Here is a 25729-nt window from a genome sequence, read left to right on the forward strand (position 1 = left end):
CAGGCAATTTTTGGCTTAATAAAAATTTATTTTTTAATGATGTTTCTGGGTGTAAGTAAATTGATTAACTTTTAGAGATTTGATACCATTTTAAGTGTGCAAAAAGAATACGTGACAATTTAATGTACACGCCTAATATACATCCTCACTTTCCTTAATATATTGTTATTTGAACAGACGATGTGTTAACATTTAAAATGTTCTAAGCCCTCTGTAATCTTTATAATCTTTTATTTACATACAATATGCCTATACGAGAACAGAGCCAATCCAAAAGTCAATCATTTAAAGACAGAGAGAGAGAAAAAACAACAACAAACAAACACTGTTTTAAGATATCCTTTTTAAGTATTTTCACTCCTTGTCTGACACCGTGGCCGTCAATACAAAAATAAGCAAGAATATTTTTCTCAAAACATAATGTGGATTATATTTGTATTCCTCCACGAATTATCATTAATCCATATATTCCAATTATTCTTATTACCCCTTTGGGGGCCTCGTAAATGCCACTTAAAGTATCCCGAATTGATCTTCACAATAAATGAATGAGAAATTGATCAACTTTAAATGATAGGTCATTTCAAGATCAATATGTATAAGGCTCTTAAATCAAATAAAGGTTCTGAACTATAGCTAAAATTCACGGGTATCGTATCTTATCAAAAATTTGAATAGTAAGCCTATAATTGACAGAAATATGTTTGAAATATATTGGGCTGTAAGTATATTCTATAGTAATAAAGCAAAGTTTGTCTGTATGCATTTCAGTCTAGGGTATTTATAATAGCATCATCACCTCCTGCTTCCTTTAAATCAAAAGGATGTTCCCTCAAGGAAATCAAGGACATTTCATTATGTGACTATGATATACAATTTGAGCATCAGGTAAAGATATAAAACTTGAGCATCAGGTAAATTGATACGATTTGACTGAATTGAGACAGTCATTTTTTTTTTTGCACAAAATCGCTTATTGTTGTGAAAAGTCTATAAAAAATACATTGACTCATCCTAATCCTCCATTAGTGAACATCCTATTTTGACATTGAGTAAATTTTATTGCCTCTAAAATATATAATTTGTGATTATTATAGTAGACATATTATAATTTCATTTTCAAAATATACTTTTATAAAATATTAAATGCTTTTAACGAACCATTAGTACTAAAGTGCACTCATTATCTTTGATAAGATTGAGTGTAATATATGGATTAAATTGAAAAAAATAAAATAAATAAAAGAACGGCTTAAAAGTGAACAAATTGATGAAATTCATCAATGAATCATTCAATCAATTTATAAAAATAAAATATTCGTATTTACCGTTTGGAGGCGCCGCATAATTAGACTTAATTTGCGAAAAAATACTATGTCACAATTAAATAATTAGAAATTTATATATTTTATTTAAAAACAACCATATTGAGGGTCAATCAAGCCCTATATATGTATCTAATGGAGATTCAAAAACAATATTTGACTTAAAATATAAAAGTCTCCAGTTTACCGAAAAATGTGTATGAAAAATTAAAACAGTATGCCCCACAAAAATAAAAGTAAATACATATTTTTCTTCCATTTGATCTAATTTATAGAAATATAAAATTGTTTTCCCTCTAGAACAAAGATAACAGGTGCCGAGTTGACACAGAGTTACCTCTCTAACACAAAAATATCCAGTATATTTTGTTGTAAGCTGTTAATTCCTCCCTAATCCCATGAGATACGTCATGCCTATTTCATAATTTATTCTTTTTGATAAACAAAGCAAGTTTCACCTAAAACAACCCATATTTTTAAATTGATAACTTTGTAAGATATTTGCTGGAGGATTGAATAAAAATATTTAATAATTTTTTTGCTCCGGAAGGAAGAAGCAAAAGGATATCTTCGACTCGTATTAATTTCTCCAAGAAGTAAGGCGGCCTTGGTTTATTAAGATTTTTGGAAAACAATGTTTTTACACGGTTCAAACGATTTTTTGATAAGTACCGAATGGAATAAAATCCTAGAACGAACGTTTCTTGAAATAATGGACAATGTACTAGAGGTAGAGAGTGGCAAAGGACCATATAAATTATACGGATAACTAATTATATGAGCCCATTCTTTGAAAAAAATGAAGCAATTAATGGGGAAATGGCAGGAACTAGTTTCAGAGAATAGCAAATTGGCATGTATATCAGATACGCCAATCAATTTTGATTTTGAGATAACTTTATTTTATTCAAGTTATACAATTTAGAATACAGTAGAAAAAAGGTTGGAATAAGTATATTTTTAAGACTTTGGTGTTATATCAATTAATAAATTATCTTATAATCTTTGAAAGAGAGAAATGATGGAACTTGTGCTTTTGTTCCTGTATAGAATATATATAGAAAATACAATATATATTATAAAATAAATTAGCTTTAATCAATAAATCAATTTTTGAAGTTTTTTTAATGCAGTTGCAGCGTTTTCCAATGATTTTTTTACGTTGTCAGGGTGATAAAGTTGTATTTGAGTTCCAAATGGCTAAGGGTTTCTTACGTATCTGGAAAAGGTGTTTTAGACAACAGACGGTGTAAATAAAAGAAGGAAGGGGTGGGGTAGATTATGGATCTATGTCCGCTACAAATCTTATAATATGACAACTATAATATTTCTTAAGCCAGGGTTTCCGAAACTTTATTATGCCAAGGCCCCCCTACACTAATTTTCAGCTGAGGCCCCCTTAGTAGTAAACATGTGTACTATGTATGTGTATACTGAAAGCAATCCTCAACAATCAATTTTCCTGCAACACCCCCGCCCCTACCTCCCTTACGGCCTCCACTTTGAAAACCATTGTCTTAAGTAACCTTAGTTTTTGAGGGCCCTTGCTGGAACTTGGGGAATACTTACTCTGCGTATAAGGTAGCTGCAGCCTGTTTGTTTCTAATACAATTTCCTGGGCCAAAATTTTCTAGTGACATCCCTTGTTTAAAGTGCCTGTTACCAAACTGAGCCTCAATAAAAAAGAAACGAAACCAAAGGCCGGAACCGAGGCCGTTAAACCTGAACCGAGACCGAAACTGTTGAGATGAAAGAACCGGGACCGATAGAACCGCTGAATCTGAACGGGGTACGATCTTGATTTTAAGTCCTGTATTAAGGTTGGATGCCGTCATAATTTATAATCTCCTTTTTAGAACACAGTTGATCAAAAAAAACAAAAAACCTATTTTTCTTTTCTTTATGACAGTTAAATGACTAAAAATACGATATTGTTAATCAACGATCTTAATACAAAAAAAATAAAACAATAAAGAAGGAATGAAATAAGAACCCATAAATTGTATTTATGAGACTGTTAAAAAAATGGGCAATGCATTAAGGTGAAGTGTAAGTCCAAAATAGATAAATTGATTTATGGGGGTTTTATGAACTTACAAAGTATCAAAAGAATGTACTAAATTGAATATTTGATGGGATATGTGTTGTCCGTTGACACAAAAGCATGTACGAAGGATGTTTTTTTCTTCAAAAATGAGTCCCATTTGTATTCCTTGACGAATAATCATCGACAATTTATATTAACGTAGTCATTAGTCAACGATGAAAACAATCCAATAATAGAAGAGTTCCTTCCTGAATAGGTGTTTTTATTTTATTTTCAAATGCTTATTCTTGAAGAAATAGCATTCCCGAGTGCGTGAAACTGAACCTTTGTTGACGAGTTACAAGTCTAAGTCCTTGTTGGAGTAGTTTGAGGATCGACGTCAAAGTATTTCCTCCCTATGTCATACTGTTTGTATTTATTTTTTCATCTCATAGTTGCTCGTCTTTAACTTAATGAAACGTCACGACGCTAAAAGCTCTCTTTCCAAACATTCCTCAAATTGTGATGAATATTTTCAAAAATGAACAAAATTTCACATACAAGAATTTCAAATATTATATTTCTTGGGAAAAAATATTTCAAAAACACATAAATATCCTCAAAAAGTGAAAAAATTTTGGAACAAAAATTCACAGTTTTTCTCAATAAATTAAATTTTTCAGAGAAAAATTTCAAAAATCAATAGCTTTTAACGGAAAATTAAATTTTTTGAAAAAAATTTGAAAATTTAAATAAAATTTCAAATATTAAATTTTCTAGTAAAAAATCCTTAATTGGGGGGTTTCAGCCCCTTCAGCTCATCCCCTGCGGTACCCCTGTTTAGGTACACGTCATCAAGCAAATAAAAACCGCAGGCTTTCATCCAACGAATAAAAAAAAATATATAATCTAAAAAGCAAAATGGAATCGATTATTTTAGCTTACTCATCGATTTCCACGAAAACAAAAACAATGCCCATAATAAATATCTCATAATAAACCATCTACATTTTTAGGAAAAATTTCAAGGTCTTAAGGATTGTGGCTCCTAGAGCGCGAGCTCCCATTTGAATGATGCTGGTACAGGAGTGAAGGGAGGGACGCTATTTGCCTGTATTTAATGTTGTTTCAGTCCTGATTTAGGACTAAAACGTATAAAGTTTGTTCCTTGATGACGTCAAATACTTTTTTCTGAATTTTATCTTTCAATATAGTCTCTTTTTAACTCAACATGCTTTTCCCTGCGGTGCTTCCATCTCTGTAACCTGTCCAAATAGAACTCGGCGTTTTTCTCTAGAAAATAATTGTTCATAAGACATTTTTTGTTTTTGGCCCAATTATTCTACGTTGGATGGACTTAGACGTGTCAAATTTTAACACCTCAAGCCTTTGTATATCTGATATTGTTTGAATTTATTTAACGGTATTACTCTCAAAAACAAATATTAAATGACAGCTCCATACTTGATTTTGCCCATTTTCACAAAAGCAATCATTTCTTCTCGCACAAACGATTTAAACTTTAATTTGAGTAACTGTCAACAGATATCAAATAGATGTGACTAGCTTTTATTTATGTCTGCTGCAATATTCACTTTTTAGATCACCCTGTTATGTCATATATGTGGTCAGTTGCATAAATTAATTCTAGTAGATAAGTTATGATTGTGTTATGTTTTGTATGAGGAAGGGAAAATTGAGTATACGGACCAATCCCAAGGACTGACAGAACTAGTTCTAAGACTGGACCGGAACGAATAAACAAGGACCGGCACAACACTAGTAATCACACGATAAATGAGTCTATGTGTGGAGAAGTCAGTAGCAATTTATTTATTAAACTACACATTGTATTTACCCTTCGGCCTTCATTAAATTTAAATGTGATGCCAACTATCAAGGTCAAACCCTATGCTAAAACAACCCTTGCCATTATATTTGTGCAAAAAATAATAATGTGTTCCATATATCCATGAGGCAAATTTGCATTGATTGAATTAAATTTAAATCCAATGCTTCATCCTGATCAGAATTTAAAACCTTTTTGTATAATCCGTAAATAACTTCTTCATATTACGGATAATCATTGTAATAAAAATTTGTTATCAGTTATTCTCAATGGATTAAAAATCAATTTATATTTGGCAGGAAGTAAAAGAGGTTTGTATATAAAGTATCTCCTAATATTGTAACAAAGTTGATATTCATATTTTACAAATATTTTTTTTATTTTTAAATCCAACCATCTTAGAGTAACAAATATTTGAGCTGTCCACTTTCACCTTCCCATAGGTTGATATTACTTCTGAAAATGGACATGATTCAAAGTAGTTGACTAGGTGGTTATATATCAAAAAAATATTTTGTGAAATTATTTGAAAGGAGCGTTATGGTTATTAACAAGCAAAAATATTCTGTTATTTGCTATTATTTATATTACTTACAAATCTGTCTCAATTTGAGAGTGTTATTCAATTCAAAATTATGGATTCCGGAAAAGGCGAATTCTTTTAAAGTATCAAGTCTAGATATTGAATTGCAAAAGGAAATGTTTTTGTGATTCTTGATGTTGCTCAAGCTCCGTTTTTAATCATTCCCCTCGCAAGTAGAATTAATATAGTGTCAGATATGAATATATTGTTCTCAAAGGAAATACCTTCAATGTGTCAAGCGACACTTTATACCAACTCAATGGAAAATATTCTGACTCGATGACAAAAACATAAACTTGAGCGAACATAATCTAGTTAATTTACAGGTTTGAGCTTATCTACAGGTACACGTTTTATTATTTTCAAGTTTTTAAGAGTAAAATTTAAACCAGAGGTTTTGTGAGAACATTTAGTCAACAAACTCATCTTAAAATAGTGCTCGACACAACTTTTACGCAATATGTGAGCCCTGGGCTCTAATAATTGAATAATACGAGGCATCATACGAGATACTCCGTTGAGAAATAGCAGCTACTCTAGACGCGCATAGATAGAGTAGTCCAAGGGATTTGCGTCTGGAGGCCACATGTTGAGGTCACAAAAGTCTGGAGAGTTGTCTCTCAGAAAGGCCTGGGTCTTAGCGGCGCAATGACAAGAAGTTCCGTCTTGAGTGAAAACACAGTTGTCCTCGAACTTTTTTTCTAATTCAAGGTATCACTTTCTTATCCAGAAGTTCGATGAATGGATCTGCATGGAGCTGCCCATTCCTCTCCACAAATATGGGACGGCAGACTTCGCCTGTGCTGCCCATTGGATTTTTTGCTGCTCTGAAGACATGTCTCACTGGAGCTGAGACATTGTCAGGATGTTCTGTTGTGATGTAGGAGCTGTTTTCTGCTTTCTCAGAGTGGTATCAGCGCTGAAAATTTTTCATCAGAAAAGAGCAAAACTGTACCCGAATTGTTGTTTGCCTTGAGAAAATGTCGAATATTTTTTGCTCTTTCTAACCGTCTCAGCCTGCTCTGTTCAAAATGTCTTGTTGTCCTCCTCCATGATATTGTACCAATGTCATTCCAGATTAAAAATCATAAAACTTGTACCCCTAGATAAGATCAACCCAGTAGATCCTTCATATAACATGAATATTGTCGAAAGTGGTGTGGGGAAAAATTGTTGCCCGTTAATAAAAATACAAGGTTAGAACATCATGTAATTGGACAAGCTAGAATTTTCAATCTGATATATTGTGCCGACTACAGGACAAGAGGGGCAGATTTTGACAAAACACGCAACCACTCATTGGATATGACGTCAATATTGCTAGAATTTTCAATTTAATGAATCTTACCGACTGTTGGGGAGGAAAAACAGATTTTGACAAAACACGCAACCACTCAACTACTATGACGTCAATATTAAAAGCGTGGTGGAAGTCAAACATCAGTCGTATACGCGTTATGGTACAACCTTGTATTTCTATTAATTACTCAGCAGTTTCAAAGATATTCAATTTTCTATGACAAGAGAAGAAAAAATATCTTAAGAGAAGTATGTGAAACTGACAGTTCTTAATAGCCTTTGTTTTTATAAAAAGATACTTATAGTTATCCTATTTGAAAAGATAATGGATGATTTAAGACAATAACTTACTAATTTATTCATTTGAGACAATTGAAGTGCTATTCGATAAATATTTAGAGTATTCACAATATAAAAATGTTTCAAGCTGTATTAGATATTTGTTAAATAAGTAGATTTGAGGAAAGTTTTTAGATATTTTTTTGATCTATTAGAAAAAAAAAGAATGATTAATAAGTAATATTGAAAGGGAAAAAAAAAAATTCAAAATGTAATAATTTTATGAATTAATCTTATATTTGAAGCGATAAAACTTCAACCAAGTAATTCACAAAGATTTCTTTCGAAATAAAAATATATTTAGATTAATGCCGGTTTTAGAAAGGCACTTGACTTTGTGTCCCAAGGATAAATGGAATTATATAAAAATTTAAAAATATACACATTAAAAAGAAATTTGAAAAAAACACACGCTAAAAAAAATTCTTTTTAAAAAAAAGTAGAAGCAAAATTTGTTTTTCTGTCTTTATGAATGTTTGTATGTATGACAATAAGTCACCGGGGGCAGTGTATATAGTACTCCATGATCTGTATAATAAACATATTCTCATATAAGAAATAACAATGTAGTTGTATACCAAAGAATGTACAGGGTGCACCCTTATCTAAAAAATATAGTGTTCAATGAAATGATTATAAAAAACGGAATCCTCAGCCGTTTCCCTGAGCATCATGAACCCCTTCTAATTTTAAGATAGTTTGGTGTAAAGTGTTTTTTTTTAAGGGTGATTGAAATGACTCACAAGAAATGAGGTACTAAATCTATTGTATAAAAACTAAAAATTTGTACAAAAAACGTGTATTAAAAAGTAAGGTAAATTTGTATTTTTATTGAAAAATATTTATTTATTCATCAATATTTATATTGCCCCCTTTAAAGTAATCCCCCTTAGATACATTACACTTGTGTCAACGCTTTTTCCAATCCTCGAATCACTTCTCATAAGTATTTTTCGGTATACCCGTGAGCTCTTCCAGAGATACAGTTACAATCTCCTCAATCGTTGCAAATCTCCGTCCTTTCATAGGTTTCTTCAGTTTTGGGAAGAAGAAACAGTCAAATGGGAGCAAATCTATTGAATATAGTGGCTGGCACATGATTGTGGTGTTGTTTTTAGCTAAGAATGCAACGTTTATTTAGGTCTATATTAAGCCGTTTCGGACCAAACTTCAATGACTCTCGTGTCATATCCAAAACGTTAGAAAAAAAATTATGACACGAGCCAACCCATATATCAATATCCTCAGCAACTTCTCTGATATTGATTCGACGGTTTTGAGAAACAATTTTCTTCGCTGCATCAACGTTTTCATTTGTTGTTGACGTGGTTGGGCGTCCAGAGCGAGGCTCGTCAGTGGTATCTTCCTAGCCATTTTTTTTATTACTCAAAACAGTTTAACCGTATACCATTGTCAACATTTCAAGTTTTTGGAGGACTTAATTTTTTTTTTTACAGAAAATTTGAACAAAATACATCTAACCTTTTTGTCTCTCACTAATAAACTAAACATATTATATAGCTGGAACTGTAAAGATATGTTCGTAGCGAATGTATTAATACATTTTGAACACACCTCGTCTACAGAATTTTGATCTATTTCTTTGTTTACTAGACAATACTACGTCATATTTTTTTGGCCTATGATGTCACATTTTTTAGGGAGGACATGGTTGGTTATGACATTTTAAATCTATAGACATTTAATTTCAGCTCTTAATAAGAACCCAAGTGATTAATAATAGGTACTGTGAAAAGAATTGAATTATTTTTCCATTCTACGTTCTAAATAATAAATTTCTTGCCTTGTATAAGCATATGGCTTTAAAAAGATAAAACATCCTACACAAAGAACTACTTAAAATTTTCCTGTAATTGATCAGATGGAGTTACACTGATACTATAAGTAAGCAATATAGCATTACAATTAATTCACCTTATATAGGAATTGTCTTAAAAGTCCGTATACATAATGTATATTTTCTTTTCTAGGAGCGACCGTGAATTGAACCAACGCACATTGAGCTAAGTCTCCCCAAAAAAGAATATTTGAATAAGTATTTCTTGAGCTTGTATTAAGTATGAAAACTAGTAAGGGAAAGGACGCTATATTTTACAGTTTTTCTTTGTAAACAGTCTACATAAATAAAAAAAAATCATTCAATATGAGCTTTTTTCCTAAGGCAAGGCTATTAGTTTTCACCTTTACTGGGACCAAGTTTTTGGTTATAGAAGACGAATTATGTTCCATGAGGATAACGTCAACGTTAACAAATCTTATTTTTGATTTTTTACCTAGCGAAAGGTCCATTAAAATCTGAGCACTTTGAATTTTAAACTTTAAAACAATATATAATGTATTAATCAACACTATTATTTAAACAAAATTAAGATCAGAAGTATAAGTGTGTCTGAGCTCTCTTAATCATTAATACTGCCGCCCATAGTGGCAATGATGGTTTCCAAGCGACTGCAGCGGCAGAAAGCCTGGCATACGCTGGGGATCTAGTCCTCTGTCATGGCGTCCCAGTGCTTTTTGACAATGGCTTTGAGGGATTGGGGGTTGAATGACGGACACTGTAGGCCTTCCCCTCGACATGTACCAAAGGGAGTTGTCGAGGGAATTGGCATCAGGACATATAGGGGGGGATTGTCAAAAAAGACTTCAAAAGAGTCTTGCAACGCAGGAGATGGGTTTCTTTCATTGCTGGTATCACAACTTGTGAAAATCAACTGTCCCAGTTTTTGCCTTTAGGGAAAAGGATGTTTATACAAGAGGAATAATTAAGCCACTTTTAAATGGCTACTAGTGTTGACACAAAAAAGTGTACATTTATTTTAATCCAATGAAATATTTCTAACTGTTTTAAATATAGCTTCTAATTGGATTTCTTTATACTACACCTAATATTATTATAATAGTCATAATCAATTTTGAAATGATAGATAATATATAATAAATGACTAATCAAAAATTGGTAATTATATTATAATGATGTAAATCTAACAGGTGTCTAAAAAGATGCAGTACACTTTTTTTACACAACTTCATCAAGACGTGCTACAAAAAAGTGATATTCACACTCATGTAAGCCTTAACACGGTGCCAAAAGAACTTCAGGTTGTCGCTACACATGTTGGTCTAGTAGAGGTCAACAGTTGTTTTTAGATACTCTATATTTGGTTGTTGGATAGCACAGGCCTTCTGCTCCACATGCAGTCCAGGGATTCAGATTTGAGGTTGACAGCGGCTAGAAATCCTTTGACCAGAATCCTTTATCCCTAACTTACTCTTCAGATAGCTTTGGAGGGTGTTGCATGTGTGAAGAGGCCCAAATTTAGGTGCAAGTGGGCAAGAACTATAGTATGGGTCTTCATATGCTTGTATTTATTGCCATTCAGAGACCAGAGGGAAGATTGCAGCCATCCCTGCCACACCCCCAAACATCAGAACATTTAGTTTAAGCTTAAAGTTATCTCTATTTTAAAAAGTATACCCCATATTTGTGGACACTCGGTACATTAATAAAGCAAAGTTTGCCTGAATGTTTGCCGAGTCCTCATTTTTGAGTGTTACAAATAGATATAATCAATAACAATGTAGCAACGAGCGTGTGGGGGTGAGCTCTTTGCGTCAAATTAAAAAAAGTAGTATCGGGAGTTATATGTCGGATGTTAAACTATATTTAATAAAAAAAGGAAGAGCATATCTACATATATTATTAAAGAAAAAGTTTTTCTGTTTGTCCATTGTCGACGTCTAATAGCTCTGAGCTATTTCTAGCTGTACTCCCGCTAAAAATAGCATAATAATTATATTAATGTTTATCAAATTAGAAATTTCTACTTATGTGCAACCTTAATTTACTTATTTTAAATAGAAAACCCTATAAAATGATTGGCTGTACCTTAAGCTTCCCTTGCTTAAATTCAATAACTATTCACTTGAAAAAGAAGATAAAAACTAATCGCAAATAATCATGAGTCATGTGTATCTTGAGATCGAATGTATGTTCAATATTTTTGTATGTGCAACTAATGCTGCTATCTTCTCTTTGAAAAGTAAATTACGACTGATAATGAAGAGAGAGAGAAAAAAGAAACAAGGAATTGATACATGTTAGACCGTAGATATTACTGGGTGCGCATGAAAATGAGTTTTCCAAAAATTTTACTCCATAAATTCAAAAAAACTTATGGACAAAAATGCAAACTAATTTAAATTTATATGCTCTTTATTTTGTATGACCTCTTCCCCCAGTGATAACTCCCAGTTTACGAGGGCGGAAACTACCAAAGTCCTTCTTGGTACTTTCTTCAGAAACTTTGTCCCAAACATGGGTAATAGCTTTTTCGAGATACTCCAAGGTTGAATGTGGAGTAGAATTGGACTCCCTCTCGACAACACTCAACCAGAAATAGTCAAGCACGATGAGATTAGGTGATAAAGGAGGCCATAATATTCTGATAACGATATTTTCCCTCATCGTTACTTCCTTATATTGATGCTGCTATATGGTGTCGAAGGACTTAAAAAAAAAGCTCCTGTGGCCAAGGTCTTTATTCACAACCTTAATGGTTTTCCCCTCACTAACTTTCATTTCTTAAACTAGGCAGAGCTTTGAGATGCTTGGGTCAGTCTATATTTTACAGACACAAAATCTTTCTGTGTTGCCAACTAACCTTAATTTGACTCAGAAGACAGTCTTAAGAGTTGGTAACCTTGTTCCAATTATATACAGTCTTTAGACGGACGTCTACAATCTTGGCAATGCCTTTTTTTGCTACTTCTGCGTAAAGGAAGTATGAGATTATTTTTTGTTTTGGTTCATGGTTCACAATAAAAAAAAATTGTATGGAATGAAATGAACAGAAAACAGTTTTAGGTCTATATTGACCCATTAAGACTCATAAATATTTCGTAAAGATCACTTACTCACTCAAAACCAGACTACATACTGAATATACGGTACTCAACTAAATTGATGATTTTAATGAATGAGTCAGTGTCTCAAGTCAACTACTCTTGGTAGTAGAATCATCATCCTTCATAAAATCAAATTTTATTTTGCAGACAGTTAAATCTATCTGAATTAGTAGATTATCACCGATGATATGTCATTTTTTTTTACAATTTTCCTATGAGCAATCACGTAAAATACATAATTAACTGTCGATTACTAAGAAAAACATTGGCCTAGTCGCCACCATGACCACACAATACGACAAGACGATTGATATACCAGCACTCCAACATGCAGGATTGTCCCGAAAAACCATTGGGGAGCAGACTGGGGCCCCAAGAAAGATTTTTTTACAATATGGGGACTAGGACAATGTTTTTCTTAACAATAGAAAGGTAATTTTGTGTTCTACAACATAGGGAAATTGTAAAAAATGACTATTAACCTCTCAAAATGTGCATAATCTAAATGAGTAAATAATAACGGTTTGGTTGGTACAGAAATTACATTGAAAAATATTTAGATTAATTTTTCAATACCAATAAAGCAAAGCTTATCTGTATGAATATATAAATGTGTGTTGTAATATAAAAAAGTTGAGAGAGACCAGTCCAAAGCAGCCGTCATCATAAATATTATCAAACAAAAATACTTGGAATTATCGGTCATTATCTTTTGATTTGATAAAATATATTAAAAAGGATAATTAATTTATTCTGGTACATGTAGGTACAACAGCATCAAAATTTATGAACTCTTGCCATATTTATTGACTATTTGATAGTTTATGTAACAAAAATCCTAACTTATACTTAGGTATAAAAATTTTAGTCAACATTTACCTTTGATGTGTATTTGTGTATTCAAATCTTATAACATATTTTACTGTCCTCTACTAGGAGTGTCCACAGGGGATGGGCCGCAGGTTGTTGTATCCCTCCCCCTCAAATTAAAAAAAAAAGAATTTTAGCCTTGTACTAGAATTTTTTTTGTCACTCGAGCAAAAAACTAAGTATTTGAATTTTTCTTTTCAAAAAATTTAACTTTTTTTTTAATTGCTATTGATTTTTGATTTTTTTTTTTTTTTTCCAAAAAAGGTATTTTTTCCAATTTTTTTCTAAAAAATTTAATTTTTTGTGAATAGGTATTTTTGAAAAAAAGAACTCCAGAAAATTTAAGTCCAAATATTACATTTTCCGAATAGAACTTCGAAATCCACAAAAAAAAATCACACAAGAATAATTTTCTTGCAAAAAAAGTTTAATTTGTTGGGAATAGCTATGAAGTTTTTAAATTTTTTTCAAAAAAAAAAAAATTTAATTTAAGACTAAAGCCCCTCCTCCGCCCCTAGTAATAACTATGTGCAAATAAAATTATGCCTTGTTTTCTAAAATTATTTTGCATTTGGTATAATTAATCAAAGTAATAATTTGTCAGCATACTGTTTGTTAGAATATAAATATGAGTGTACTTACCTGTTATAATATATACTTTGCACGAATCAAAAATCCTTAACACGCAATTACGAATTTCTCTCTCTCTCTCTTATTTTTACCACCTCCCCTTCTTTGAAGAACTTTGATTTATGGCAAAACCCTGCTACATATTTTATTTTATTCTAAATATTATTATTTTTCTTACTATTTTGAGTCAGGATATATCCTTAGAAAAATGCCATTTATCAAGAGCTAAAGGTCAATGAAAATCCTTCATTAAATACCGGTAATACCGGTTTAATAAAATGAACTTCCTTGTTAAATACAAGGTGAGCCAAATGATCGAAGGGCATTTGAAAATTTATAAATGACATACAAAGTTTGTTTAAAATGAGAACAGTTTAAATTTTAAACTTCAACAAGATATGATTTATTAATTAACTATAGAATTTCACCAAGTTTAATACTCTAAATAGAATATGTAATCGCGCTCTCTTTAGCATTAATGTATGTAGACGTCCTTAGCAGCAATAATGACTTTCAGGCAGTGGCAGAAGCCCATGCACCCACTGTATATGTAGTGCTGTGTTATAGCGTCCTAGTGCTGGATGAAAGTAGCTTTGAGGGCCTCGGTGTTTGGATGTCGGACACTGCAGGCCTTCCTCTCGACATGCATCCACAAGGTGTAGTCTAGGGGGTTGGAATCAGGGATGTTGGGGCCAAAAATGTCAAGAAAGAATTCAAAAGAGTCTTGCGATATAGGGTTATTTCATTGCTGGTGTCCAAAGTGGCATATTTCCCCTCACAAGGTTCTTTCCACCCACTTTTTTGATGGCTCTCTGGACAGTCTGGTGTAAAACTCGAGATCTCTTGCATAGACCCACATGGACTTTAGTTTAGGCTTTTCGACAGACGTTTTGCATTTGCTGACGGCATAAATGGTAGTCCTGGAGACACCCAACTGCTAGGAGTGCGCGAAGGGAAATTTGTCGATCACGTTCAAGTATCATTTTCTAGAATTGTACGTAATCTAGAGAGCTCAGATTGGTTTCGTTTTGATTAAATATTTATTTTTCTTTCTCTGATTATACGAATTTTATTTCCTATTTTGTCTTTGTTTTGAATTCATTACACTGTGAAATTTTGGGACAAAATTCCATCATTTTTCCAGCAGACAACTACCATTTAATCCGTTTTATAGATAATCACAAAATATATTTTCGTCAAAAAAGTCTAATTAAAAATGAATGCGAAAAAATAAATTAAAACGACGAATAAAAGGCGAAAAGTCCGTTAGACAAAATGGTTTTAAAACAAAATGTCCTGAGGCAAATAGTACTTTCTTTTAATTTTAAATTTTCCATTGTCCGTAATCGGAAGACCACCAAATGGTAAAAATTAGTAAATAAAAATGACCGTCAAAACTAAACATGATTTAGCAGCCTCAATTTTTTGTCCTAATTAAAATAAATATATCATTCAAAAGCTGAGACAATCATTTATTCATACATGTATGAAAATAGGGAGTTTCTTTGTAGACGTTGTAGGTCTTCTTTGTTTTTTAAACTTTTTTGTAGTTGTAGTTAGAAGAGACGTGTTTTTGTTTTTTTGTATATAAATTTAAACTATTATTGCAACTTCAGAACAATTTGTAAGAAAAAACTAATAGTTCTTTTTGTAGGTACATAAATATATTTTTATGGGTTCTACCTAATTATATTTATGAGCATCTTTAAATACATACCAAAAGTGTACTTAGATATGGGCACGACGATTCGTTCACTATATTTCATGTAAATCTTTTTTTATAATCTTAGCATTAAATCAGGCGTATGATGTACTTTTTCATTTTGGTGCAAGTTCTTTTAGATTATGTAGGGTAACAAAGACTGATAGGGACAATGAGAAAAATAGAAGTCTTTATTCATTGGATAAAACATAGCAATTTATAAAGTAACGATAATCTGTTTGGAAATAATTAATATTTATAAATTTTAATACACTCAAAATATGAACATGACACTAATAATTCCTAGATATATCCTAGCACGTCTTTTAATTAATTTAGACAAAAATGTAAAAGTCAGAAGTATTTTATTGACAAAGGGCAGATATCTTTGGATATTTTATGAGAACAGCAAATTATGCATATCGAATCAAAAGAAGTTTAGAAATGTATTGCATGACTCATTAGAAGACGCGTCATGAAATACAATTTCAAAGGACCTTGATGGTGATATCATACAATGAAGAAATTATCGTGAAATGACAACTCAAGTTTGATACTATCTTTCTTTTGGACATGGAGAGTTGAATATAAATCAACTTTAGACAATGAATGGTTCTGAATCATGCCCCAAGTGTTATATTTTATGAAATTGTTAATATTGAGCAATTTACTTCCAATTATTAATAGAGCTTCTTTTAAAAGAGAAGCAAAGGTTAAATATATCACAATTTACTGTAATATACAATATACAACCAATATTCATTTGATTCGATTTGGAGGTCAATGTAGTATTTATGATCGTTTAAGTATCCCAAATAGTTTGTTAGGCAACAATTTGTTTTTCCTCAAAATGGAAATTCAGGATTATATTCAATTAGTATCCCTTGAGGAAGGAATTTTAATGAAACTTTTAAAATTCAATATTATAACTTAATGATTAAAATATCTCAATCCCTTTTCTAATACATAAATTTAATTTTTAAAAAAATCCTTTTCAAAAGGGCTAGATAGGTCATAAAAATGGCACTTGAAAGACTTAAACTTTTCAAGCATCTTTTTTCATCAATACAAAACAGATTATCAAATTAACAGATCATCCAAAATATGAGATACCGTTAGATAATTATATAAAATCTTTACTTTATTCTAATATTATAATTTATATGTACAAAAATTAATATTATCTATTTCCATTCGCTCTGAGGGACATTTTTTTTTTAAATTACTCACCAATTTAAATGATAATAACCGGACTGACTTTGTAACATTTTAAATTTATAATTTCTGTTTGTAAATATTTACTCAATATAAAATTTTTGTTTACTTTTGTTAAAAAAAAATATATTTATTAATTTGTTTAAGATGATCTAAATTAATAAGTCTTTACATAATCCAGGGAATTTCAGAGTTGAAACAAACTTTTCCAATCGATCTTTTAAATATTAATTTGAAAGAGGTATTTAGGTAAATTTTCAAAATTAAATAACTTGGAAGATTTGTCAAAGTTATTTAAATTTTGGTATTGAGGTAAAATTTGGAAATGTAAATATTCCTTAAAAGACAGATAGGAATTTAAAGGTTGGCTATCAAAATTATTATCAATGATACGTCTAATTGAGACATTTGCTATACCATTTATAACATTATCCTTGGATCCTTCACAGTCTATGAATTATGAAAATCAAATAGGGGAAAAATATATATTAAAGGAAAAGAGAATGAAAGAAGAAGATTCGAGGAGAAGAAGTTATTATTGATAAGACTGACACAACATTCTTCTTCAATACCAAGGATGAGAGCAATGATATTAACTATGAAGAAAAAACAATTATTTTTAGAACATCAGAACAAAACCAAGCCAGCTATCCCAATGTTGCTATAATAACAGACATGTTTAGATTATCTGATACAACAGTGGCAGCACCTAGCAATTATTTACTGGAAGACATGAATTTGCTTACTCCGAAGAACACCCTTGATAGACAAAAAATAAGATGAGAGAGAGTAAGAAAAAGTCATGAATAATCCTCCAAAAACAGTTCCTTAAAAATGCCATGTATCGGCTTCAATTCAAGGATTTTTTCAAGAAAAGTAATTAAATCCTTCCTGTCAGAGCGTAACAACTTCCACACTTGAGACCATGTCCAATCAGGAAACAAAGAAGATCAAAATTGCAGCCATCCTCCGAGCGGGAGTGCCTCATAAGAACATTAAGGAACCGGTTGGGGCCTCGTTGAAGACAATTTACAAAGTTTCCAAGCGCTTGGAGGTTGGGGGTGATCTCAAGCCTTCCCCTGGGGCTGGCAGGAAGCCCACAGTCTCAATAAGGCAAGTAAAGGCAGTGTTCAAGAGGACTCCCAACAGGTCCATTGCCGACATGGCCAGAAAGATGAGAACGTCGAGATCAACTGTTCCAAGGGCATTAAAAAGGGCTGGAGGAAAGTCCCTGAGGCGTACTGAACGCCCTCTGCTAACTGAACGTCAGCGAGAAGTCAGACTTGAGCGTGCCAAGAAAATCTTGGATGATATCAAGAGCTCATCTGGACGCATCATTATTTTTTCAGATGAGAAAAATTTTACGGTCGATCCTGTTTTCAACAGACAAAATGACCGTGTTGTGAGCTTTGGAGATGTGTAAGATAAGCACCGCTATGTGGCAACAACAAAAACACCCTGCTTCGGTGATGATGTTGGGTCTTGTGGCCTCCAACGGGAAGACCATGAAACCGGTATGGTTCCCCACTGGCTACAGATTAACAGTGGAGGATTATGTGAAGAGTCTAGCGTCCAAGGTCCTTCCGTGGATCAAATCCATAGTCGGGAACTCTCCTTGGGGTTTCCAAGATGGAGCACCCGCCCACGCTTCCAAGAAAGCTCAGGAGTGGCTCAAGGACAACATGAACTTTTGGCCCAAGGACTACAGGCCCCCTCAGAGCCCAGATCTGAACCCACAAGAATTCTCTATCTAGGCGCACGTGGAGACCAAGGTCTGCAAAAAACGACACAAGAACATAAATGCCTTAAAGGCTGCTGTCAACAAGGCCTGGGCCTCCATGGACGCCGATTACATCCAGCAAGTCTGTGGGAGCTTCAGACGTCGCCTGGCCAGTGTCATTGAGTCAAATGTTGGCTACATTGATTAAATTTGATCACAAACTATTTTATTATTCTAAAAATGTATGAATAATTGTTTCTCAAGTCATTCGAAATGTCATTATTGTCCGCGATATGTTCTGAACAAAAATCGGTAAATAATTCTGCACGGCCCGGTATCTATCTGATATATAGTAATGTTTAACTCCATGTATTTGTTGGTCCCCTTTTGACATCAACTATTTCCATTGATGCTCAGCAAAAAGGTATTTTCATTGTTATACAGCTGGGTTGTTTAGCCCCCAATTTGGCCTACATCCACCATACTGACATCATGTAAAATGCTCGATACGTATCTATGAAAATGTTTGGATTTTTGATATAAACTCTATCTTTCTTTTCATAATTTTGGAGTTAAATGAAGGGAAACAGACAAGAAGAGGATGCGTGGAGAATGGTGTGTAAGTTGTTAAACCCCAAGGTCAATAGAAATGGATCCGAAAAATTCCCCCCCTGTGAATTCCTACTTATATTAATAAACCAATTTCAAATGAAAAGATAAAGTAAGTCGATTTTTTTGTATATTTATTTTCTATTAACTTTTGACGATTCTTATAATAATTTAAAATAGTCAAAATATGTTGGTTACAATCACGATATCGTCCTTTTTGAATTAGCAGAGGATGACCTGCAAGCTGTTAAATTATCATTATGGAATAAATATAAATTATTAATATATTTAGAATTGGAAGGATGGTACCATCGGTTTTCCTCGCAAATTGCTTCATACCATCTGGTTCTCTGGAAGTTTATCGAACTTTTAAAGGATTAAGAAAACTTTATGTACATAGATATCATCTAACAACTTGCAAGTCATCCTATTTTAAATGATTATGAAAATCGTAAATTTTTTGATTATTTACAAGCTATTGCTCATAATATTGTATTTTGAATCTTCATTTCTTTTAAAATTGAAATATGTGTATACTTTTATATTATCTCCTGTTGATATTTGCTGTTAATTTAGAAAATATATAGAAAATACATTGTTAATATGAAATAGATATGCAAAAAAACCGATTTACTTAATTTTTTTATTTGAAATTGTTAATATAGGTGGGAATACACCATGGGGGAATTCACCGGAGGGAGTTCCATTTTGGGGGAATCAATAGAAATTGTACCCTTGTTTAACCCTATGCGTACCAGTGTTTGTGATTTTTTTTTTTTTTTTTTTCATTTTGGAATTGAATTTAGAAATGTGGATAGTCTTTATAGTATTTGTTCTAAAATGTACTAAAAATTATTTCATTTTAACAAATTATATTCTTAATTGTGTTATAGTATCTTTTGAGCAAGTTTCTGAAGAAAAATATCAAATATACTTATAAATTTTAATTATTAGGGAGAGGGTGGCACATGTAGTTACATTCAAGGTAGTTGGCCTTCAGTCATTGAAAAATGTTGTACCAGAAAACTTTATATTGGAGGCTGATACAACTGCACCTGGCATTCCCTAATTACTTTAGTATATTTATACAGTATCCCATGATTTAAATCTAATATTTGCTCTATCAATTAAACACCAATAAGAAACATCTTTGATAATTTCTTATCGTAGATACAGGAAAAAAAAGTTTTTTTAAGGCATTATTAGTTAATTAGTATAAAGGTCAGAGCATGAAGATTATTATTCCTCTATGGCTTTTCTCAATCCTCTTGGTTCATCCTCTCCAGGCATACTATAATTCATCAAGAAATCTACAATATAATCTTTATTCGAAGCTAGCAAGGGATCAAAACTATAACTTCCTCACTGAAAATCCTGAAATATCTCTCAAATGTCGCAAAGCAACTAAGAACCTCGCTCAATCCCTTGGAAAAGTATGGGCCATCCAAATGATGGATGCCACAGCTAAAATCCAAAGCGGTATCTTTTCAGGAAATTCAAACAACTTTGGAGATCGAAAAGCCTGTAGCCAAATCCATAGCCGTCAAAATGACAAAGAAAACGGGAGATATTATCTAGTAATGTTTGCGGGAAAAATATCGAAAAGTGGCATAGCAACTTTTTTTGATGGAAATAGGAAATTATCAGCATGGTTTCTGTCTACCTCAGGCTTGCAGTCCAAAAGATATAAGCATTGGACTTCAAACCTTTACTGGATTTAATGTAAAAATCATTATTGATGACTATCATGAGCATTCTCTCGAGTTTGAGGCACTAGAAATTGCATTTACAACTCTTCTAGTATTTATTTTGGTTTTTGTCGTTGCTGGAACAATGTGTGAACTGTACTCTAGTCTTTTAAAAATAGAATTTGATCGTGAAATTTTTCAATTTCTTCAACTATTTTCAATCATTTCCAGTACAAAGGATCTTTTCAGCATGCCCCAAAAAACAGCCAATAATAAAAAAAAGACTAAATTCGTTGGATGGTATGAGATTCTTGTCAATTACATGGGTTCTAATAGCGCATTCCTTTTCGGCATCAGGACAAAGAATCGATGATACTTTTATTGCGTATAAGGATATATTAGGAGAATATTTCGGTCAAACGGTTTTTAACGCATTCAATAGGTAAAATCTGAAGCATTTATTTAACCTAATCTCTAACAAAAATTGTCATTTCTAGTGTTGATACTTTCTTCCTTTTGAGTGGACTTCTAGTGTCCTATCTCACGATCAAAGAGCTGGAACGAAATAATGGAACCATCAATTGGTTTCTTTACTATTTTCATCGCTATGTGCGAATTACATTAGTTTATGCCATCATTGTTTTCATGTTTGCCTCAGTGCTTCGACATTTAGGACCAACAAACAAAATAATTCAAGAGTCTGTAGATGCCTGTCAAAAACACTCCTGGGAAAATCTTTTATACATCGAAAATTTTGTAAGTCAAAATTTCGGTTGCATTATACAAGGATGGTACTTGAATTGTGACATGCAAATGTTTCTCATTACTCCCCTCATATTGTACCCTCTCTACAGATGGGAAAAAATAGGATATGCCATAGGTGCAATCATCATCCTGGGTTCAACTGGGCTTCTTGCATTAATCCATTATATTAAACGGGATGTATGGGCAGCAACACAATTTGGCTCAGATGATGATTTTTTTGATCAGAACTATACTCAGCCATGGATGCGAATCCAGCCTTATATGGTTGGAATATTTTTAGGATACCTACTTTTCAAGTAAGAATCAAAAATTTGTTTGTGTGTTTATAATATAAATATTACTGAGCCATCACAAAAATTTACGGGTCTTGTAATCTTTGGATAATATAATGATGTACGAAATACTTTTCTACTAAGGCCTTTGTTGAGAGGATATAAATTTTTCATGCTTTCTTGCTAAGTATTGATGCGAAAAAAGGACACATGTTCTTGGCTTCTCTCAATTCTGAAGGGAACAGGCTCTTTTTGTTTGACGAGAAATCAAATGACTTTTTTTCAAGTCTGATCATATTCCTGTAGAAACTTATAAAACGTCTAAAGCAAATAAATGAAAAGTTACTCAATTTTTGTTTCTTTTTTTTTCGATTCTGTTTTGTTTTCAATACTGCGATTGGAAACAACAACAAAAAATTAAAAAAACAAAAACATTCTAAAACCTCTTTTGTGTTACTACGTGTGACGTTTATAATAGTGTATTTTTTCTGTTTCAGAACGAAGAGTTCCTTCCGGATTCCGAAATATGGAGTTGCAATAGGATGGATTCTTGCAATTGCAGTTGGTTATTCTTGCATATATGAACTTCATTTAAACGAACACTTTCTGGATAACAGCTATATAAGTATACCACTACCAGCAAGAATTGTCTATGGATCTCTTCATAGATTAGGATGGGGCCTAGCTGTGGGATGGGTAATTTTTGCCTGCGAGAATGGATATGGAGGCATAATAAATGAGTTTTTATCATGGAACTTCTTCAAGCCCTGGTCTAAACTAACTTTCCTTATATATCTAACTCATATAGTCATCACCAGTCTTATTTTTGACAATATGACTTTTTCCACTCGATATTCTCCAATGTCTCTATTGATTTTAACTTTGGGGATTTTAAACGTCAGCACAATTTTTGCTGCATTACTCTATATATTTTTTGAAGTGCCGTTTGCCAAGTTGGAAAAGTATTTAATATCAAAGATTTTTGCAACAAAAAAAAAAGTTAGAGAATTATAAATGTTATTTATTTGAAGCTATATTGAAAATTACGTTATGTTTAAACTAAAAAATAAATTTAATATAAAAAAAATGGGTCTATACAATTTCAGGGATTTGCTTTAAGATATTGTAAAATTATTTCTTAGTGATCATATTTATCATGGAGGACGATGAATTTGCTGCATTCTCTTTAAAAATAGAATCTATCACGTGGTGACTTGTATTGTATCTTCCATCCAACCTTTCTTCTGAAAAGAAACAAAAAAAGGGCAAAACCAATTTATATATAGCCAATTCTTCAAAAAAATTGCTTTCAGCTTAACAAATGCTAATTTAAATTTAACCAATCAACACTGATTACGGGAAAAGAAGCAGACACATCGAGAGTTTCAACAAGATACAGTGTCAATTTTTGTGTTAGTGAGGTAACACCGTAATAAATACAAATATATATTTATTAGAGGTTGTACCCAACATTGTCTAGGAATTATTTGGCGTCGACAAACAGAAAAAATTGTTTCATAATCAGGCTTGTTGTCATTCACCCTTTTTTAATTCTTTAGTACAATAAATTGTTCACTTTGAAGTCGTTTAATAGTTCATTGTTCACTTTTTAATCGATTTTTAGTTATGTTTTAACCCATTTCAGAAGAATAAAACACAATCATAGTAAATCGACCAAATCGAAGCTTTTATACAAGAAAGAACCAATTCTCCAGCTTAATTGAAAACTAATTCTTAATTTGTTCAAACAGCTAAAATTTAGATGATCATTTAAAAACTGGGAATTGTTCGAGAAAAGAACTGTGTCTAACCCGGAACTACAATTTAAGTTTTTGTTATATCACTAATATATATGATAAAATATACAGGGTCGTTCAGGTAAATTTGAACCATCTTTAACTTCATTCAGAATAATAAGGAATATAGTTAAATCGGTTATTTTAATTTTAAAATGAGAGGTTAATCGTTAGCTTTACGTTAGTTGTGCAACTTTTAATTCAAAACAAGTATTAGGGATGAAGGAGACCCAGAGTAACGCCATCAGCAAATTGTTTGCACGGGGTACATCCCAGCTTAAATCAAGAATATCATTTGGGATACAAAGAGCATTATCTACGACGTCTACAACCACTGGAAAGAGGAGGTGCCATATAAGAGAAAAGCCCAAAAGTCCTGGAGTGATAAAAAATCCACACCCATATTCCTAGTAGGCATGAAACTGTCCTTGAAGATATCTCCTGTTACTCCGTTTCTCGTTTTTTCTAAAACGAGAAAAGAAAACCGAGCAAAATTCTCCAGTACTATAACTATTTAATTTAGGATGAAGTTATACCTCCTCCAAAAAAGGTATATCCTTACAGACAGAATGAAGGCCACCGAGGTTCCTACAGAAGAAAATTGCTGAACGATTTGAAGTCCCATGGTAACTGAATCCTCTTTTATTCGAATTAAAAATTTTGACAGATCCCTCAATATCCAGAATGACAGATGATTGGCCACAGAGAGAGAGCTAATATCCCCACATATATAAAACCAAGATTCTGGCCAACATCATGACCCTTAGTGTCATTGGGCGCAACCGCAGTCTTATAGACTATGATAGTGTTATTATTCATAATGAAGTTTGAACAAAAGATGGGCAATTTTTCTAACTGGTAATTTCCATCCATGGTAATTTTCTCCAGGTCAGTTTTTCGCGCAGTAAAAATTCGTCTTTAATAAAATATTACCAAACAAGATCATAACATAATAACGAATAAAATACTATGAACGATTTTAATATTATAAAATCCATTTTATATATAGAGAAGAAATAATATGACAATGATCGCACAAGGTTATTTTGCCTTCAACTGTCTAAATTCATTTCACACTGCTTTTCAGTCCCTTCCATTTACCCAGATGCCAGATCTCCAGAACCTTTGGAATCCCAGTTTTTCATAATTCCTCCTCTGTATAAGGCTGATATCCATGGCGTAATGTCTAAGGCACTGAAAAGAGGAACTTGTCACTGCAAAAGGTAACAAATTTCATTTGTGAGTAGCCATTGAAAAAATATACGTAAAGACATGAAAAAAAATTAGATTATAATTGTCATAATGATTAATGCTATTTTCTTTCACTTGTTTTTATAATTCCTCAATTCCAGTGATGTCACCAGAAAAAACTAATCAACTGCTGTTTTAATAAAAATCCAAAAATATATCAGAATAGTACCTTCTCTTCTACATACCTTGGGCTAAATGGTTCGTCAAAAGCAGGATCTAATCAAACACGGCCTGCCTCAAAAAAGGTAGTTTCAAGATTACTTATTTACATAAGTATCAAAAAAAGAAAAAAAATTGAAATATTTTTCTGATATAAGAAACATCCGTGTATAGTTAACTTCTCATCTTAAAAATAGCAGTTTATTGTATCTTGATTTGACTGTACATATATTTTATTACAAATAAAACCCGATCCAAGCCTCTATAATTGTCAAAAATCACCCATTGGCTGTAACACATTGTCTTATACGTTCTTGAATAGTTAGCTCACATTCTTTTTTTCACAGTTTCCTCACTCAACACCATCTTTAAAGACGGCCACGATCCTCTCCTTGATATTATTTAGGCTGGAGAATCTGCTGGAGTTGGTCATCTCTTCGTCTCTCGAATGGCAAAAGTTAAAAAAAAAAAAAAATGAACAACAAAACTAAAAATGATTTAGCATCCTCAATTTTTTGTCCGAACTTCAATAAATATATACCATTCAAAAGCTGAGAAAATTAGTTCTTCATACAGTTACTTTCACAAGGCGTTTCCTTGTAAACGTTTCAGGTCTTCTTTGTTTTTTACACTTCCTTATACTTGTAGTTAGGATAGACGCGAGATGTTTGTTTGTGTGTATAAATTTGAATGATTATTGCAACT

The 25729-nt window shown here is 32.3% G+C and overlaps 2 protein-coding genes across 3 annotated transcripts in view; one reads left to right on the forward strand and one right to left on the reverse strand.

The window, feature by feature from the left end:
* Lmpt (four and a half LIM domains protein limpet) overlaps nucleotides 1–25729 on the reverse strand; it is a 92753-nt gene that overhangs the window by 33926 nt on the left and 33098 nt on the right. The window lies entirely within an intron of this gene.
* LOC121113503 (nose resistant to fluoxetine protein 6) lies at nucleotides 20583–25443 on the forward strand. The gene is given in 4 exon segments (XM_040707295.2): nucleotides 20583–21088; nucleotides 21090–21223; nucleotides 21279–21842; nucleotides 22316–25443. Coding segments are annotated over 4 exon segments (1584 nt in total). The 5' UTR covers nucleotides 20583–20719; the 3' UTR covers nucleotides 22833–25443.

This window comes from Lepeophtheirus salmonis, chromosome 2, assembly GCF_016086655.4.
Source record: "Lepeophtheirus salmonis chromosome 2, UVic_Lsal_1.4, whole genome shotgun sequence".
In the NCBI taxonomy this organism is placed as follows: domain Eukaryota; kingdom Metazoa; phylum Arthropoda; class Copepoda; order Siphonostomatoida; family Caligidae; genus Lepeophtheirus; species Lepeophtheirus salmonis.